General features: G+C 38.9%; 1 protein-coding gene across 1 annotated transcript; it reads left to right on the forward strand.

The window, feature by feature from the left end:
- The first annotated feature begins 1,642 nt into the window (after nt 1–1,642).
- Nucleotides 1,643–18,972, forward strand: RNF32 (ring finger protein 32). Its single transcript, XM_015852833.2, has 8 exons — nt 1,643–1,749; nt 2,825–3,095; nt 6,465–6,607; nt 8,123–8,155; nt 8,566–8,690; nt 8,852–8,960; nt 13,644–13,808; nt 14,177–18,972. Exons 1-8 carry the CDS (start codon nt 1,726–1,728, stop codon nt 14,414–14,416), a joined length of 1,110 nt encoding a protein of 369 aa, XP_015708319.1. The 5' UTR covers nt 1,643–1,725; the 3' UTR covers nt 14,417–18,972.
- The last annotated feature ends 161 nt before the right edge of the window (nt 18,973–19,133 follow it).

Genomic DNA, 19,133 nt, shown 5'->3' on the forward strand with positions numbered 1-19,133 from the left:
TGTAATTTATTTCTGGCCATGCATCAGCTGGGGCTAACGCAAACATTTCAGTTTAGAAGCAGCAAAAAGTACAGTAACAGCACACACCAAAATAAGAGATGACACTAATCTTCTCTGAGTTTCAATTAAGGCCCAGCACCTTTGGATTAAAGGCTTATTTTAATGAAAAGCCTTAATTAAGCATACGTGTGTATAAAATCACCTTAATGAGGTATGACAGAAATGGAAAAGAAGGTAACCTCTCTGCTTATTAGCAACTTTGAGGAACTCGGTAAAGGATTCAGGGAAGGAAAAAGAAAAACAATACAGAAAAGCTACAAGTAATGCCGGACTAAGTTCAAGGATGATGAACAGTGAAGCCAAAAGGAGTATAGGAGGGAGGCGTTTTTCAGGTTTGTTTTAAAACTGATGCATAGCTAATGTTTTTTCTGTAATCCAACTGATTTATTTTGCAGCTGTGACAGCATTCGCACTTCCACATAAATTTTAGACAGCACAAAAAGAAGTTTTGTATTTTTATTTGCTTGGTAAAATTTATTACTAGAAATGCATTTAAAAGCATATATTATAAAATCTCCCTTTGTGATGTTACTGAGTCAGGTTTGGTGTCAGGCAAACTTACACGTTCACTTTAAAAACTGCTATTTTATCTTTCTGTCCTCAGAAACAAAGGGTGATTTCATGTCATTATAGCCACTTCAGATGTTTTTTTTTACATCTTCCCTGGCACTACAGAGGTATTCTCATTTGCAGATTTGAATTTAAAGTAATTACTTATAATTACAGAGAAGAAATGCATCCAGTGGATTAATCACTCCATTTATATGCTGCTCAAAGGATTACTCTCAGGACAACATCACTGCTTTCTCTTGGAAAATGTCACTTCCACAAGAAAATGATTTTTTTTAGGTCAGTAGCGGTTGAGAAGGACTTTGAATGCTATTTAAGCCCAAAAGATTATTAAAATGGCACACCTGGACTTAAGACAGCATCTGTGCCTGTCCTCTGCTTAGGGGATAAAGGATCTGCAGGTGTCAATGCAAAGGGAAAGAGCCAGTGGAAACCTATGCTCTTACTATGGGCTACGAGTCCCTTTGCAGGGCTCTGGGCCAGAGAGGTAACCAGTGATTACCACAGAGAAGCGCAATGCTTCCAGCTCAGGTCATGCTCCAAATCCTGAAAAGTCTCATAGGGAAATATGTTCCTTTAAGCCATCACTTCTTGTTGGGACTGAGGACAGGACACTGGGTGACAGATGTCTTTGGTTTCACCTTTGTGGATAGAGCTCACCTCTTCTCTTTATATATACGTTATTTTTTTAGTAACTCTACAGATTTGCCAAAATGCAAGTGACCCAAAATGACAATCATCCCCATTCCTTCCCTCAAAGACACCAGTGCATAACTTCAAATGGGACAACTTTGTTTTGGTTAACAGGAGAAAATGTGAGTCCTTCACCCAACCCAGCAAGAGACACAGCCACAACCACCACACTATCCAACTAATGGTGCTTTTAAGGTTGGAGCCACTGGTGATTGGATTGTCGTAGATAAACACCCTGCTGGTGCTAACACAGAACTGACAGAGGAGCACTTGGCTGAAGGCTGTGCACATCCAACAGTCCAGGTTCTCTGCCCCACCCAGGCCTTTCGTTGCCAGGCATTTCTGGCACCGTTTCTGTTCCTAGAGCCAACTGACTTTTGTAGACCTGTCTGGGGATGATCGATGGAGCATCATCATTTTTACAAGGTATGACTGCACACCTTTGAAAGAAGGCAAAGGAGTGGGAAGAACTGTAGGAATCAGTAGATAAACCCATTACCGGCATAAAAATAATGTATTCATTTTGCTCCAAAAGTAATGCCTTCTATTTAGTTCCCCAGAAGATAAAATGAAGAGCACAAAATCACTATTTGATAGAGCAAATTCTCAGCTACAAAACACTAATTTTCAGCATAGTCACCACCATTAGCTATACATTTTTACCAGTGATGAACAAGAGCCTGTATGCCACGCTTGTAAAAATCTGCATGGCCATCCAGAGCATGGCTTATCTTTCACACTGCTGCTGTCACCATTGAAACACACCATCCACTCACCTCACTGTTGTGATGTCCACTGTTTGGTCTCCATAAATGTTCACCAAGGGTCAATGGATGTCAATGTGTGCGTTTTTTTTCCTCCTGGAGGAATTCAGTGATGCACCTTTGCTTCATACTCATTTCATTGTCAGATAACAGAGTGTCATGCTGCCCCTCTGCTGCCATCTGTCACAAAGCAAAAAAAAACACAACAGAATATTGGCAGGAAGGTTCTACCTCTACTGCCATATCACCAACATCCACCTCTAATGTTGTGGGCCAACAAAATAAAATAAGAGGCATTACTTTCAGAGCATCACTAGTATTTAGTATTCTGGAAAACCACGTAAGCCCTTGGGATTGTTTTTAATTGAAATAAAATGTGCTTGGGCATGCCAGGTTTTTATAATCCATGATGAGTTTATTGCATATAGTAATTATGGACTCCATAATTAAAACTGAAAAATTACTGCTATTTTACTTAATACAAACGACAAATGAAAGATATCATTTTACTTTTTGTGTGTTAAAACTGGGTTGTGTCAGAAGCATCAATCTTAGACTTCACGTCCCTGTAATTGTATGCGAGGCTTCAAGTAAGCGAGTTGCGTATGGATAAAAGCCTTTGACAAGTCAAAAACTTAGGCTAAGATTTCTTTTAATTTAGTATCACATACATCTTTTTTAGATCATTTGCAATAATAATTATGGAAAGCTTTTTTTTTTTTGCTGTTCCTTACTAGGGCCTCGCCTCCGAACGAGAGGGGATAGCAGTTTCTGCAGTTGCTTTGCAGGATCATATAATACACAATCATCAGCTCCAAGATCTTTCCTTAGCAGATCCTCTTAAGTCAAGGTCAAGGAACATCAGGAACATTTACAGACCTGTGAAGAAAGAGATGGTCAAAGCAGTGGTAGATACTGGGCTACAAAAAAAGAGAGCTCAACAGAAGAATAAAGAAGATGCAGAAAAGGAGTATGTTCTTGATCCCAATCCTCCACGGCTAACGTTAGGTAAACTTCTTTATATTCTCATTTGTGATTTTCTGCTCTTTATTTACAATAACTAATACGAGGCATCTAGACTTTCTATTCAGTAAGGCAATTGTGCGCTAAACCGCATTAATTCTTGTTTTTAAATTAGTCAAAGTCTGATCATTTAGGCCACCATATGAATGGTCATTTATAGAAGTGGAATTGTCCTCAGTGGCTTGAATACAGCTTTAGAAATATATTAAGACTTATTCTTCTTATGAAAGTGAATGAGAAAAAAAGAAAGAAGAAAGAAAGAAAGAAAGAAAGAAAGAAAGAAAGAAAGAAAGAAAGAAAGAAAGAAAGAAGAAAGAAAGAAAGAAAGAAAGAAAAGAAAGAAAGAAAGAAAAGAAAGAAAGAAAGAAAGAAAGAAAGAAAAGAAAGAAAGAAAGAAAGAAAGAAAGAAAGAAAGAAAAAAGAAAGAAAGAAAGAAAGAAAAAAAAAACAACCCAAAAAAAAAAAAACCCTATCTTGAGGAAGAATTCTTCATTAAAGGGCAGGGAGTCTTTTACACCATTTTAATATGCTTTGCATATTGACTGCTGCAACTTCCATTACCTTTTATTCTCATCTTAAGCATGGATACTGTGTTTATTTTGAAGATTGCAGGATGAATAAGGTGGGTTTTATGTCTTTTTGAAATGGTTTCTTTTTTTCCCTATTCAGTGAAAAGACACTTGTGCTGTGTTAAATATGTTCTGTTAACATATACCCACCTTTACTCAAAGTTAAAAAGGTTTGTTTTTGCTATGGTCCTGGGGCTAAATCCAGGGAGAATTAACACCTGTAGCTAAATACCTTCTTCAAATTTAGAAACAAACATGCAACAAGATAAAAGTCACAGATGTGAGGGCTTGGAATGATGCCTGGTGAGAAAACTCACTTTTAAATAGCATGATAATAACGCAGTTGTGAGAGAAAGTAATGAAATACAGCATAGCACATCTGTCATGTGCTATGGAACAGAAAGTAGCTTTAAAAAAAATCCAGGAATCCAAAGCCATGAAGCGTCTCAGCAGAGCTGGAGTCCAAATGTGCTTCCCAGCAATCAGTTTCCATTCTCTGCTTCCCTTTAAATGTTTCTATGGTATTCTTGCCGTGATCATCCCACCTCCATCCTTTTGGTTGTCTTCATTAGTCTTTTCTTGGAGCTTTCCAGCTCCACGATTTACAGTCTTAAATGTAACAAACTTACATCATCATTAAAAATTGTTTTATTTATTCTTTGTTTATAAAAATGCCCGAGGCCTCTCTGAAGATCGTGTTGCCTTTGCTGGAGGAGCTGTCACAGTAGTCCAAGCTCTAAAGAGAACCATGTAAATCAATGAGGCTCCATACAAGCACAGGCATCTGCCTTTTGGAATCAGCTTGAGGTTGAGGGGGTAACTTAAGATAATACACAATAAGTGAGTGTAGCAAGCATTTGGACAAAGGTAGTAAGACAAGGTGGTTATTAGTATGTTTGCTTGGTTATACTTCTAAAGATGGGAGTTGTTTTTTTTCTCCTTTGGTTCCGTTTGAAGAGGAATTTGAAAGGGGAGAGGATTCCGGGGGCAAAGCCAGCAGAGAGCTACTGGGGTTAACGCAAATACAAATAACGAGTGATTCTGGAAGCTAAATGTGGTGAAAAAATGCAGACCAAGTGTGAGCATGTTCTCTGCAACTACAAGACAAAGTATTTTCTCCTTAAATCCCAGCACTGACTGAGAGATCCTACATGACTGTTTGTGCAACCGATTGCAAAGAATGTGCTGAAAGATTCTAAGAAGTCATTGCCTTTGTGTCTGTGTTTGCTCATTAGTATTTTCACCTGTAATCTCTCATTAATGTGTAATGCTTGTGTCAAACTTTCTCTTTTTAAGGACGCTGTGGTTTAAAACTTTAAGTTGTGAAGCAACTTTGAAAATGTAATTTAATGTGTTTTTTTCTTCTTGAGTTTGTAGGTAATCAAACAACCTCCGAGGGTTCGGTCATTAAATTTTTCTCAACGGGGGCTTGTGTCCTAAAAGCTAATTATAAGGGCTTAGAGGTTATTGTATGTAATTACTTCGCTAATGTTCATTTTAGGATAAATAACTCAGCTGTGTGTCAGTAAGCAGGTTGGGCTTCTGAGCAGTGCATAAGAATGAAAACTCTTGGATCTCCTGAGCTGTGATAAATGTAGGCTTTCGTTACTTACATTTCTTCCAAGTGCAGCTTCAAAAATATCTTCACAGAGCCTTTTACATCAATCACATATCACTTCTTCTGTGTCCTGCTGCCAGTTTTCCTTCATCAACTGTGTTGTGTAATAGCTTTCCCTCACAAATATCCCATCTGGTTTATATTATTTAGAAGTTAAGTTTTGCCTCCAATCTCTTCCTATTTGGCAGCATTAATCATCTTTTTGTGGAAGTTTTTAATAAGCTTTACTTACTTATTTATTTACTTATTTATTTCACTCCGGGCACATACAAAAGGCTTCCCCAATGCAGTCACACTGTCTTCCCCAGAACAGTTTCTGACCACAGTGACTGGAAGAAAATAAAGGGCATTTTTTATTCTGCGAGTATTTAACACTGTGACTGGTTTGCTGTGTATCCAGATTCTGTCATTGCAAAGACTATCTACACGTGTGTGTTGGACCATCCACACAAGATCCTCTATTCTTACTCATTCACTGATACTCTTCAATATTACTGTCAGGTGAAGCCTGATATATGTTTTTAGTAAAGGTAAGATATGAAACCAAATTTGTTTGGTGTCTTTGAAGAATGTTCTTTGCTATAAGGAAGCTTTATGCCAAGAATTTGGTTGGATCCACTGTGTGGTACAAGTGATAGAGTTGACCCTTTCCCATTTACAACCACAGCCCTCTACCTGGCACCATTGCTTTACATTCTAACTATTTAATATACCTTTTCTTTTCTGATTTTAGCAAATATTATGGATGCCCCATCATGGACTCGTATTTTAGATTATATACCTCAGGCATTCCTCCACTATTTTCATTCAGTCCACAGATGTTTCTTCTGCTCCTCAGTATGACATAGGTCTCATTTTACTGTACCACTTAGCATCATTTTTTTCACTACTGAGATACTGATGCTGACCTATATCCCATATGTGGGGGAAATACTGTATTTTCACAAATTCCTTCTTCGAGAAGACTGATTTATCATGGGCATTCAGCATGGTACCTCACAGTTATCATTTGAGACTGCCTAGCGAATAGGTAGCCAGTATTAGGAGGTATGTTGCCTGCCAGTGGTTTATGTGATGATAAATTTGTATGCAGCATCTGTATGCAGTATTTTTAAATAAATGAATGATGAACGTTATCTGGTGATTTGTTGTTCTAACTGTCTGCAGCTCAGAAATTAGGACTAGTTGAGCCCCCATCCCTGCCGCTGACTGCTGAAGAATGGGCGAAAATAAAGCAGAGATCCATTCAGCATGGAGACTCCATCCAGCCCTGCGCAATATGCAGGGAAGAGTTTGCACTTCAGCCTCAGGTACGTGTGTAACTTGTGGACTACACCATTGTGTGTAACTAAGATTTTCCAGAGTTACTCCTAAAAGTCACTATATGGAGGAAGAGAAGAAAGAACCAAGAGGTTCAACTTTAGAATGCCATTTAGTCGTTAGCAGCTGTGTAGAGCTGTGTTGGCCAACTCTGAACTACTTTGCAAGTGAGATGGTAGAGAAAGGTCGGTAGCGTTTGTTCACTGATGCAGTTATGACAGTAGTGGAAAAGGTAATCAGCAGTTTTGTTTGATTTTGCAACACAATTCTAGGCTATATTTTGCTCCATTTAAATTCCCATTAGGTACAAACTTTGGCCTTGTTAATCAAAATTGTAAATACGCGCTAATTAATCAATGTACATTATATTTTCTTTTCTTGCAAATTTCCTTACTTTGTAGTTTAATTCAGTAGTTATTTCCATTTTGAAAAGAAGTATTTCTTCAGATAACATTTTACCTTGGTGTCTTTATTCAACGCCACGCATGTAGCATGAGCACATCCATTGCACTTTATTACAGCCTCTCATGTATCATATTGAAAACGTGAAGTGACGAGTGACTGATTGGAAAGGAATGCTGCTCTCACAAACCTTAGATGGAAGGATTTTGCTTCCCTCTACATGAACATCATTAACTGTAGGTGTAGAGTTGTCCAAAGACAAGTGGGATGGATCTGGCAAAAGACCATTCTACCCTAGAAGTCTAAAGCTGGACAAGAGGGACCAAAAGACAGCAGTCATTAAGGTTACTTTAGATTTGACACAAAAAGGGAAATGCCCCTGGAATCCTTTTCTTTACTTGTCCTCAGAATTTCTTTTAGGTTTCCTCCCTCAAGGGAAAAAAGCCACTGTATCTAAAAGCTTTCCCTTCAGCTGGCAGCCAGCCATTAATCCTTTTGTGTTTGCCAGCTCAATAGTGCACACTACTTGTTCTGGTTTCCCCACTCCTTTCCCCATTTTCCCTTCCTCTAAGAGCCAACCACTGTTTTTGTCTCACTCTATCTTTTGTCAGGATGGAGATCATCAGCATTTGGTGGGAATGTAGGTCAGATAAAGGTGAAGTTTTCTTGTAGCCTGTGAACACACTTTCTCTTTTTCTTGTTTTTTTTTCATCTTATTTTGTATTTTGATGTAGTTTTATTTTAATGTATGAAATGCTGCATTTGATTTACATCACTTCTTGAATTTTTATGTGCTTATGGGAAAGCCGGGGGGGGGGGGGAGAAACATCTTATAACACTTATAATACTTTTATAACACCTTTGTTATAAGTATTGTCCATAATATGTCCATAACATTGTGCTGTAGTTGGCATCTCACACGTTCTGCCACTCCATGTATTGTTATCTCCAAATTCACACATTGGTTTAAGCTGTAACTGATTCAGTAATTCCTACAGAAGACTGAAGATAGTATTTTAACCAGAAAGAATGCACAAGTCACCCGAAGAAGATGACTTAGAATGGATTAAAGATAATTTTCTGTTTTTTACTTTGTAAAACAGGTGTTGCTTTCCTGTTCCCATGTATTCCATAAAGTGAGTATGTTTTTATTTGATAATTCGGGCATATAGTGTGAGTTTTAAATTACTTAATGAGGATCTCAATGAATCAATGTAATCATCCAAAAAAAGAACTTTAATTCCAGATTCTTAAGATAAGAAATACAATTTAAAACTATTTAATGATGAGGTTCTTTATTCCACTGTGTTGTCTTTTTAAGACTCCATGGGAAAGCACAGTTTGTACCAAACAAGAACAGTCTAACTCAAAAAAAATCATGAGAATATACATAGATTTACAATTAATTTTTAGCATTTTACTTACAAAAACATGTATTTGTATGGTGTCCATGGGTCGTTGAATAAACGTTTCCTCACATTCTGTAATCAAACCTCTTTCCAGTGATATCAAATGCGTAGGAAATAATTGCAATTATTTTTTTCAGGCATGCCTGAAAGCCTTTGAAAAATTTACAGGCAAAAAGTCTTGTCCAATGTGCAGGAAAAATCAGTATCAGACCAGAGTGATACATGACGGGGCCCGCTTGTATAAAATAAAGTGTGCCACCAGGTGAGCCTTGCTTCTGCTAGAGGTGCCATCGCTGGAAAATATCTATTTCTAAATAATGTTCTGAATTTGTTAAAAACTTTTAATAAGAAACCAGACAGAAGAAACAAGCAGTAAAATAATGCAAATTTAAGCTTCCTCTTGAGCAATCTTGTTTCTTACAGAATTCAGGCCTCCTGGAGGGGATACGTTGTTAGAAAATGGTATAAAAACTTGAGAAAAACTGTCCCTCCTAAAGACACCAAACTAAGAAAACAGTTTTTTGAGGAAAAGGTACGTTACATTTGCTTCTTTGGTCCATTCTTTGGTCTGACTCGGCTCCCTTAAGTCTAAACTCTTGGGTGTCAGCTCTCTACCTTTTCATTTATTCCCTGTCACTCATATCAAGAAAGGAGCATTGGAAACACTCTGTTAACAGTCTCCTCATCCCACCCTATTTTCAAGGTAAAAGTAGGGAAAATAATTTAAATACTTAAGGCCTCTCTTAATATATAATAATAAGCTATGTATTGTTCTGGTATGTACAACAAGGCTTTTTCCGAGAGTTGGTATTTCCCTCCTCTTTGTGATTAGTCACAGTAATCTTGTTTTCTGTGAGGGGTTGTGGTTTATTAACAGGAGAAATTAATTAATCCATAAACAGTCATGACTTATTTGCATTGTCAGTGTTTCTTCACACGGCGCTGAACTGGGTAGCTCCATCCTATGGATTTGCTCTTCTCCAGCTTCTGCTCTAATTCAACTCAGGCTGATGATGGAGGGTCCTTTGGCACTGGAGGTGGATTGGATGGAGGGTGCTAAAACATTTGTGTTTGGAAGAAGTGAAGAAATACTTCAGTAGACTGTGACTGTCCTGAAGTAAACAAACTGATAAAACTGCTTAAGTTTCATCAGATGACTGTAAACCATAGGATAATCTTTTAACATATATTTCATGTATCATTCGCAGCACTGGGAGATCATTCTTATACGTAACATTACAGGTTTTGTAGGGAACATTTTTCACTTTTGCTTACAAATAAATTTATAAAATTGTCACACGTGGATTCATAGAATCATAGAATGGCCTGGGTTGAAAAGGACCACAATGATCATCTGGTTTCAACCCCCTGCTATGTGCAGGGTCACCAACCACCAGACCAGGCTGCCCAGAGCCACATCCAGCCTGGCCTTGAATGGCTGCAGGGATGGGGCATCCACAACCTCCTTGGGCAAAACCTGTTCCAGTGTGTCACCACCCTCTGGGTGAAAAACCTCCTCCTAAAATTTAAATCTGGATTAGCCAGGTTTAAAAGAATTTGGTGCCAATTAGGATTAAAGGATATGTAGCAGATGATAGATGAGTTTTGCTAAGTTAGCTCTTACACATTTAAGTGCTGGTCAAAGAAAACACCAAAGAAATTTTTCACAAGAATCTGTTTCCAGACACTAAAAAGCTTTTCTAAAATAAATTTTGCCTCAAAAAATAAAATAAAATAAAATAAAATAAAATAAAATAAAATAAAATAAAATAAAATAAATAAATATTGTGGTGCTTTTTAAATGTCACTTCCTAAATGTTAGCATAATCAAACAGCACCTCAAGTGGAAACGAAACTAAGTTTTTAATAATCCTGCTTCTCCTGGAAGAATCACAAAGGTTAAATGTCAGGTTTCACGCTCTTCAATAAATATCACGAAATAAAACAAATGAAGTCTGAAATATTAGCACTAGGAGAACATATATTGCTTATTTCAGTGTGATATGGGAGCCCCGATTACACCTATGATTAGAATTTGTAATAACTCAGATCAAAGGAGATACAAAAGGTCAGAAAGCAAAGCGTGCTACTTCTTAGCACCACTGCACGCAGAAACAGGGCGTTGCTTCAGCAGATGAGGTAGCAAATTTCTTTGATCCTATCCATAAATGTCACTCGTGCACGTCATTTAATTGCGGCACGGCCTTTTATTGGTGCAATTAAATCTTTTCAAATGCATTACATTATCTCCAGCTTTGCTAAATGCGCTGACCGTTGTTTAGGAAGCTGGGTAAGTCACTGTGAGATGGGCTGGCTGGCTTTAGGTTCGTTCTCCCCCTCCATGTGATTTCTCCCAATGATTTTAATTTAAATCTCTCCAAACAGTGTAATGGTCCTAAAATTTGTTTAGTCGTTTGACTTCCTTTATCACATGGAGATGGTAAACATTCTGTTGCTAACTTGAAGTGGCTCCAAGCAGCCAAACGAGGAGGATATTAAACCAGTAAAAGCTTATCAACTGATTCATTGATATGCTGTAAATTCCAGCCTTTTCATTTTACTTTTGAGGGTTGCCATAAGTCAACACATTAGTAAGCAATTTGCTGACACTGGATCACTTTAAAAGGCTTCCCTGTGGACAAAGTTCACGCCGGTGCTTTGTTTCATCGTTCGGTTTTATCATAGCCCTTGTGCTGCCCTACAGATGACTGAAGGAGTTTTGCATACCAACAGAGTTTTTCAAATCCTCCGCCTGTGCTTTGCTATTCACACTTTAAGAAGTTACAGACAAAATAGAGGTATGGCATTTTCAGAAATAAATTCAGTTAGTTTCAGATCTGGAAGAAATCTGTCTGGGTGTAACACAGCAGGATTTAACATGTAAATCCTAGAACATATTAACATAAGATTAACAAATGATGTGAAGTGCTCGTTACTTTCTGTTTATTTTAATAGTACAGATTCGCCAGTTAACATAAATTTGGAGTTATATTTTAGTTGCAGTTTTTCCCTTCTCAACCCTAGGCTTTATTTGCTGATAGATGGGATGCAGGTTGGGTCAAACCATGCTGCAGGAAATCCAGGAGCAGCTCAAAACAGACCAGTGTCTTAGAAGCAGGGAAATTAATAGAATGCTGACCTCTTAGGCAGCAAAAGAACTTTCTTCTCCCTCCTTTACAGTGACTGCGCAAAGTTGTTCATGAGGGGACTCTCAGGATCACTTAGTGAAATGGGGTAGAGAAGCACAAGTGCACGCTCAGGGAAGAAACGAAGCTTCTCCCCGCTGAGGGAAAAGGAACAAACAACGCAGCACAGGAAGAAAGGGGACACTACGCACTTTAATGCAGCTCCAGCCGCTTTCATTGCCTCCCACTTTCAGCTCTTGTTAATTTCCCTCAGCAGTCAATCTAATCATCCCACAGTGTTTAGAGATGGGTCAGGTCTTGGAACTGACCGCATGCTGATTGCGCTGCTCTCAGCTTCACAGAAATAGACACTGGATCAGGGATGAGTTAATATGTAGTTGTTTTTTCTCAAGTTTTGGGTCCTGAGAGGCTCACAGAGAAAGTTAAAGCATCTTTCATGGCTGCTCTACCTTTCAGTTTCATTGCCCTGGCTTTCTTACAAAAACAGTTCCGCTCTGTTCACGTTTGATGCTGACCTAAATGAAGATTGAGCATAAATTGGGATAAAAAGTATTTTCATCTGGATCAACTTTTACTTGATGCAGAACAGAAACTGGGAGTTATGTAAGTCTTGGTTGTAATCTCAGGCCAGGTTGGATGGGGCCCTGGGTAGCCTGCTCTAGTATTAGATGGAGGTGGCTCACTGGAGGGGTGGGGGAAGCACTGGAACTTGATGATCCTTGAGGTCCCTTTCAAGCCAAGCCATTCTATGATTCCATGATCTTATACCTTCCAAAGTCTAGTTTGGAAATGAAGTCAGAGAGAGCAGTTAACGTTACTGTGTGAAGCAGGTCTGGTTTTACAACTCAGGTGACAGCAGTTCAGATTAACCAGTGACGCTCCTAGTAATCTTCATTTATAGATTTACATCAAACCATTAAAGACATACCAATACACTGCACTTTAATCAGCTTATTTTGCATCTCAATTATCATTTGGGGTTGTTTAGAAACCCCATCGTGTAAATACTGGAGAAGGCCTGAAGTGGGATTTTTGTTTGTTTCTTCCTGCACACATACCACTAAAGGTCACTGTTCGCATGGGATAGCATTAGAAGTTTTTTCTTTCTTGTCAGTGAGCAATCATGGAGGGAGCATTAGAACATCCATCCAATCTTTGCCAGATATAAAATGTCTCATACAAAGTATAGAAAGTTCTTCTGCTTTTCAAATCACATTGTGATTTAAATACACTTTGCAGGAGGCTTCAGAAGGCTTTTGTTTTTAGGTAGATACACTAAATTAATACCTCAGCATTACCTTGCACTGGTAACTAAAGCTGATTGGCGCTAACATGGATACATCCTTTCAACATACTGTTGTGCTTGAGATCATTTTTTAATACAATGAGGCAACTTAACAGGTCTTAGTTTATCAGTGTATCAAACTATTAAAAAAAGAATAAAGCATCATCAAGAACCAACTGACTTCTCTTCTGCAATGGGTTTCAGTATTTATCTGCCCTCTTTTAATGTTTGTCTTCAAGTCTCTACTAAGAAACACTACATTATCAGTGGAAAACATTCTCTTACTTGTACATTATGTGAATCTCTCTCTTTATGTATGTTAGTAAACATCAGCTGCTTCTGTGAGGTTTATCATAGTTTTAGAAGGAAATGGGAAACAGAAGGTTTGAAAACTAAATGCTAAGCAAGATTTTCAAGTATTTCTGTGGCTGGTTGTTTTTTGTCAGCTGTTTTGGTTGGGCTTTGTTGTTGTTGTTTGGGTTTTTCTCTTTTGTTGTTTGTTAATTGTGTAGCTATTGGATTTGGCTTCTTGCTTCCATCGGGTTTAAAGAATTCACTTTGAATACTCCATCATATGCTATGAAGGGTCACTTTTAGCAGTTATAAGGGGTGCACGTCTTGGTGTGAACAACTGGCCAGAACTGAGGTGGAACAGCAAGAAGGTATTCAGGCACTGACCTAACAACAGCTGCTGTTACCCCTCACTTCCCATCCCCTCCTCTCTGAAAAAATGTCTGTTTTCCAGGTAAGTTTTCAATCTAACAGCAATCCATTTTCTTTTCAGGTTCAACAGATCAGCAATCGGCTGCTGAGTTCTTACGACATAAACCTAGATGATTTTCTTTCCAAGATAGACTTTTCTATAGCTGCTTGTCGGGATGCATTTCAGCAGCTGGAAGGAAAAGAAATACTCCTCAGTGAAGATGACTGGGAGAGGATCCAGATGCAGGTTGGCTAGCTTTATTTGTTTGCCTGTTTAAGAACTCTGCACTTATCAGCTTTTACACTCTTTAGAGGCATGGCAGCCTTCAGCATAATTGAGATTTTTGAAGGGGACGGCGGAGTTATGTTTTTTAATATAACCTATTCTAAATCAGGAACATTCAACAAGTTTTTTATACTTGAGGTCTCCTTTTACTTCAGCAGCAACTTTCCTCAGTTAAAGAGCCCAAGGAGACTGCAGGCAAAATCAAGAGTCAATGTTGTTTGTTCATCAAAATACACCGGTCCAAGTTTGATTGCTTTAATTAGTAATTTTATGATACATTTACGCTGTTTCACTACCATAGAGGTTTTTCTGTTGCTGTTTTTACTTAGGCATTTCGGCTGGAGATAGCTGACTGTCCTATCTGTATCATGCCGCTCAGCCCTACTGCTCAACCTGCCTGTGTTTTTTCTGGTACCAGCAATCCGTTTTCACGACAGATTGTTCTGCTTTCTTGTTCACATTTGTTTCACCATACCTGTCTTGAAGCGTTTGAAGAGTTATCCTTGGGAGTGCAACATATCTGCCCTTTGTGCCGCTCATATTATCAAAAGAAGATCCTCAGGTGTTGATACCCACAGCTCAGTGAAGTACCTCCTAGCAGAACAGAGCTGACAACAAACGTGCATTGTTCTAACTTGGGAACCTCTTAAGATCCAGATGTTTCAAGTAGTTGTTTTTAATGTACAATGGCATTCACCTTGTCTTCGGAGAAATAAAAGAGTACTGTTGCTTTACTTTCATAGTAAGTTTCACCTTTTGTGGCATTTTTCATCTCCCTCCCTCTGGCACTTTCACCTTCTCTCATTTTCATTTTAAATAAAAACATGGTTATGACTTTTCAGCTGCACGTTGCCAAAACCAATTCAGGTCACCACATGCAACTTACGGGTCTGAGCACAACGACCATCTCATAGAAGCTACAGCAAAAGTATCATAAACGTAACAAGAAAGATCATTCTGCACAAAAAGGGAATCGTTGATTAACTATTCAAATGGAGAGCTTTCAAATAATGCTGACAAGATCAGATTGTGTCAAGCATCAAGTAAGGCGGTCATCGTATTTCCAGGTACATGCATCTAAAGACTTGAGCAAGAATAGACAAATATTCTGACAGGAATTTCTTAGGCAAGAGTTGTTCTACAGAGGGCAGCATCAAACTGCTGAGAGAACTGGAGAGAACTTCACCTGTTAAAGAGAAGACAAAGGGAAATACAGCCTCTGAGCCTTGGAAATGCTCATGCAAGCAGAAGAGTTATCTTGCTTACTGTGGACACTTGAGAACCAAATTAAAGCTCAACACGTTGCAAGGGCCACTTACACTTCACATTTAGGAAACCCTGGACAATTAAACAATGTATTGTCAGACAGCACAGAAGTCACAGATATTCCTGGTATTTAACCTGCATCTGAGGGACTAACAGATATTTTTGATCCTGTTCAGTTGAATGGCTCAGAGGTCTGCAAGTCCTTTCCAAATGTGCAATGCTTGGACTTCTTTTAAAGACAACAATGCTGAAGTCTCCAGTGCAACTGTTTCAAAGAGCTTAAGAACCGTCACATTATTAATATGTAAGAATTGCACTTCAGCCATACACCGTTAACATCACACAACCAGGATACCCTTCTATGAACAATCCTCGCTTGCTTGGAGCGCTGGAATGAATCACATGCTTGTAAAACAGGGCTGGGCTGTCATACCTCTGTGTGTACACGATACGTGGTATGTGATGGAGATCCACGTAATTTACTTCATGAGAACCTCAAAAAAATACATCAAATGCAGGAAGGATGGGAGGGAATGCAACTGACAGAAACATTGAGAATGCTTGGAACGCCACAGATCTTCCTCACTGCTTTAAATAACAGAATCAAAACCCCACTATGAATCACACTTTATTGAAAACACAGTAAGAAAAAAAAAACCAAAATCCTTCTTCCTACAAAACACTGAACGTAACATTTTAAACAATGGAAAAAAAAACTACAACCATGGCCTTCCAAAAAAAAAAGAAGAGTCAACCTGACCACGGCAGCAAGATTTACTTTCATCAAGTTTTGTAACACAGCAAAGTATCCACAACTGAGAACACTGTAAAACACGTTTCTGGATGACCTAAAATACTCTAAAAAGGGTATGGAGGGGAGAAGGTGTTCATACAGAATATTGTTCTGTTTGCTTTAGCAAAGAGTGTCATTTTTCAGCCATATTTTACCTTGGTCCAACATACAACCATGTGAAAGAAAAGCTGTTGCTCATGACTACAGACTCTACAAGGCCTTAAGTACAAACTGGACTGACAGTACAACTAAATCCATTCAGCATCACTCGGGTTCACACACAGTTAAGATTGTGCAAATTTTCTTTTCAATTTAGAAAAACTAAGACCAATCTAAATGAGTAACAGTACAGTGAAAAAACTGGAAGTCCATGAGGGGATGTACCCGCTGTCATTCTTACACTGAGAGCAGTAGCAACACCAACAGGAGCACTAATTCACTACTGTACTCTTATGGAAACATCAGCAGAGACCACCTGAAGGTGACCAGGTGTGATGAATGGCCAGCAGCACCCAGGTGCTCTCATCTCCTTACAGGGGATTTTAGAGGCAGTGCCTTCCAGAGTAATCTACCTTATTTTTTTTTTTTTTAATCTAGGTAATGTAGGATTTGGTTCTCAGCCCAAGGAAGTAAAAGAAACCTACCCTCCTTTTGTGTACATGTTCCTTTTATGCATGTTAAGATTTCAGATCCTTGACCCAAATGTATCCGTTTTCTGTCCGCTTATTTTAGAGCAATAGGACTCAGACCAAATTAAACAAAAGTTCTTTGAAGTCAACCTCTAAAAAAGAAAATGAAAAAAGGCTCCAATTTGTTCTGTAAAACAATATAAAGCAAGAGTGGAAACAGCCACAATGATTTTGTGAAACCAAGTGTTTTGGCCCAAGCTGGGAAAACCTATGTTAGGGGGAAAACAGGTCATACATCAGCTCATTTCCTCCTTGGGCATTTAAACACATCCATTACAGACACAACACGGGTACCGCCACCACGCTGCATTCCTGCATCGTCACTTACACAGAGGTCTGAAATGTTCATATATCAGCTTCTTCACAAGAACAGCCTTCTGCACGATCTCACATTGATGGTACAAGGAACAATCTTTCTTGCACTGAAAAGCAGGTAGGTTGCCTCGCATTACTGGAAGTTAAAAGCATGACTGAAGCATTTCACTCCAAATTCAGACCCGTTGGTAAATTCTCAGAGTAGTCAAAAAGGACCGTTTTAATGGAACCCAGTATCAGAAAACAGATAATGTACAAATGAAGGAATAAACACTAACATGTTTGTAACAGAAGAAAATTGTTGCTGAATTTCCGGTGGTGCACACCCTATATAAAAAGATGTTAATAACCAACAATTAAGGCTAAGTTTAGCACAGTTTCATAAGCACTTGAACTTCATCAACTTAAGAATTTAAAATAAGGACTTTTTCTGATGTTCAGTTCTAAAGATCAAGTAGGAGAACGATGGAAGAGCAAAGAGATGGTCAGCATAGATGTGAGCTACAGTTTTCTCCCCAACTTTTCTGCTCCAGCTTCCTAAAACCATTGTGCTCAGCAGGGATTCCAGAAGTCACATTCAGTCCAATTTTCACACAAGACGCAAACTCCTTCCCATGGTTTTGACTGCAGACTCTGAGAACATCAATCACAAGTGATCCTAAAATGCAGTAACTAGAATTGTGTAGCAGATGGACAACCCATGGGCCAATCTCCTCATGCCTACAACAGAGGTGGAGCATCACGGCTTCTTTGGGCAGTGTCAGATTTTGCCTGAAGGACAAGCACTGGGGCAAGACAGGAAGAGGTGGCAGAGGTTATGACCAGCTGCAGACATCACCTGCACACCAGGTTGGTCTGGAAACCACATCAAAGCAGGCCTGGGGACAGAGGTCTGCTTCAATCGCTCTCTTGATGAGTTGAAAAGCAAAATTTTTTAACATTCACATGCTATTAATGCAACTAGAACAGACTGCTAGTTAACCAGTAGTGATACATTTAAGAGCACAAGATAGTAGGCCCTGAAAAATACAGGTGAGAAGAATCAGGTATATTTGTATCCTTAGATAACCTTCAACACGATTTCAAGTCAGCACTAAAATGAAAAAAATACTAACAGGAAGGGCACAGGGAGCTTACAGCCTTAGTTGAAGCAATTAAAGGTTCACAGTTCTTATAAACTTTTTAATCAAACAAAACGAAGTTCATTTCTTCTTAAAGAGGTTCCTAAATTGGTCATAGTGTGCTGTCCCTACTGAAAGGGCTTTATCTACAGAAAGAAATTTAAAATTGACGTATGCATTAAATAGTAGGATTTAGCAGCACTCCTGCACTTGGCATTCCCAGTTAAACATGCTGCTCAAATACAGAACGCATAAACCTCAGCTACTGCGCACCGCCTGAGCCCACCAAGTTTCTGCTAGAGGAAGAAAAGAAGGGAGAATATAGGCCATCCTTAAAAAATGCAAAGAAAGTCACATGGATGGGGTTGCTCTTTGCTTTTTACCTTCATCCTGTACATTAGAGGGTAAATTTCTTACAAAAAGGGCCAGCTTGTCCTTCCTATGCAGCAGTGAGCCCAGCTGAGCTGCTGCGGATATGGGTGAGGAACAGGAAGGATTGCTGCAGCTCTCCCATGGCTGTCGCTCCTGGTGGCACACATGTCACTTACATCGAGGAGAACACGGCCCTCTGCAGGACTGCATGCATCCATCCCACTCAACACAGGGCTGCACGAGCTCCTGCCCACACACACAGCTGCCCCTCATGTGGCACTCGAGGCGGTACTTTGGAACCAGACAAGGAGAGAAACTTGTCAAACCCTTTAATTTCTATGGAGCAGTCAACAAGGGAAAAGACAGTGAAGGAGCAGGGCCAAAGATGAACATTGCATTACAAAAAATAAACAAAGCTTCCTACAAATGCAAAAACTGTTACTATACAGTAACCAATACTGCTATTTATCATTTTAAGGTGTTAAGTATTGACAGTGTGCTTTACACTTAGAAGAAATCCCACGATATTACAGCTCTGCCACTGCACTTAATATTGTGCTACCAACACAGAATGAAGCTAAGAAATGGCTGATCTAAAACACCTAATTTACACCTACTTTGTTGGGTTTTTTTGGTCTTGTGTGGTGTCTAGTTGAAGATGGAAGCATTTATGTGCTTTTTGCCTCCTAAGAAGTGAGGCAGATGTTAATGTTACTAAGATCAGTTGTAT

The sequence above is a fragment of the Coturnix japonica genome, chromosome 2, assembly GCF_001577835.2.
Source record: "Coturnix japonica isolate 7356 chromosome 2, Coturnix japonica 2.1, whole genome shotgun sequence".
Classification (NCBI taxonomy): Eukaryota; Metazoa; Chordata; class Aves; order Galliformes; family Phasianidae; genus Coturnix; species Coturnix japonica.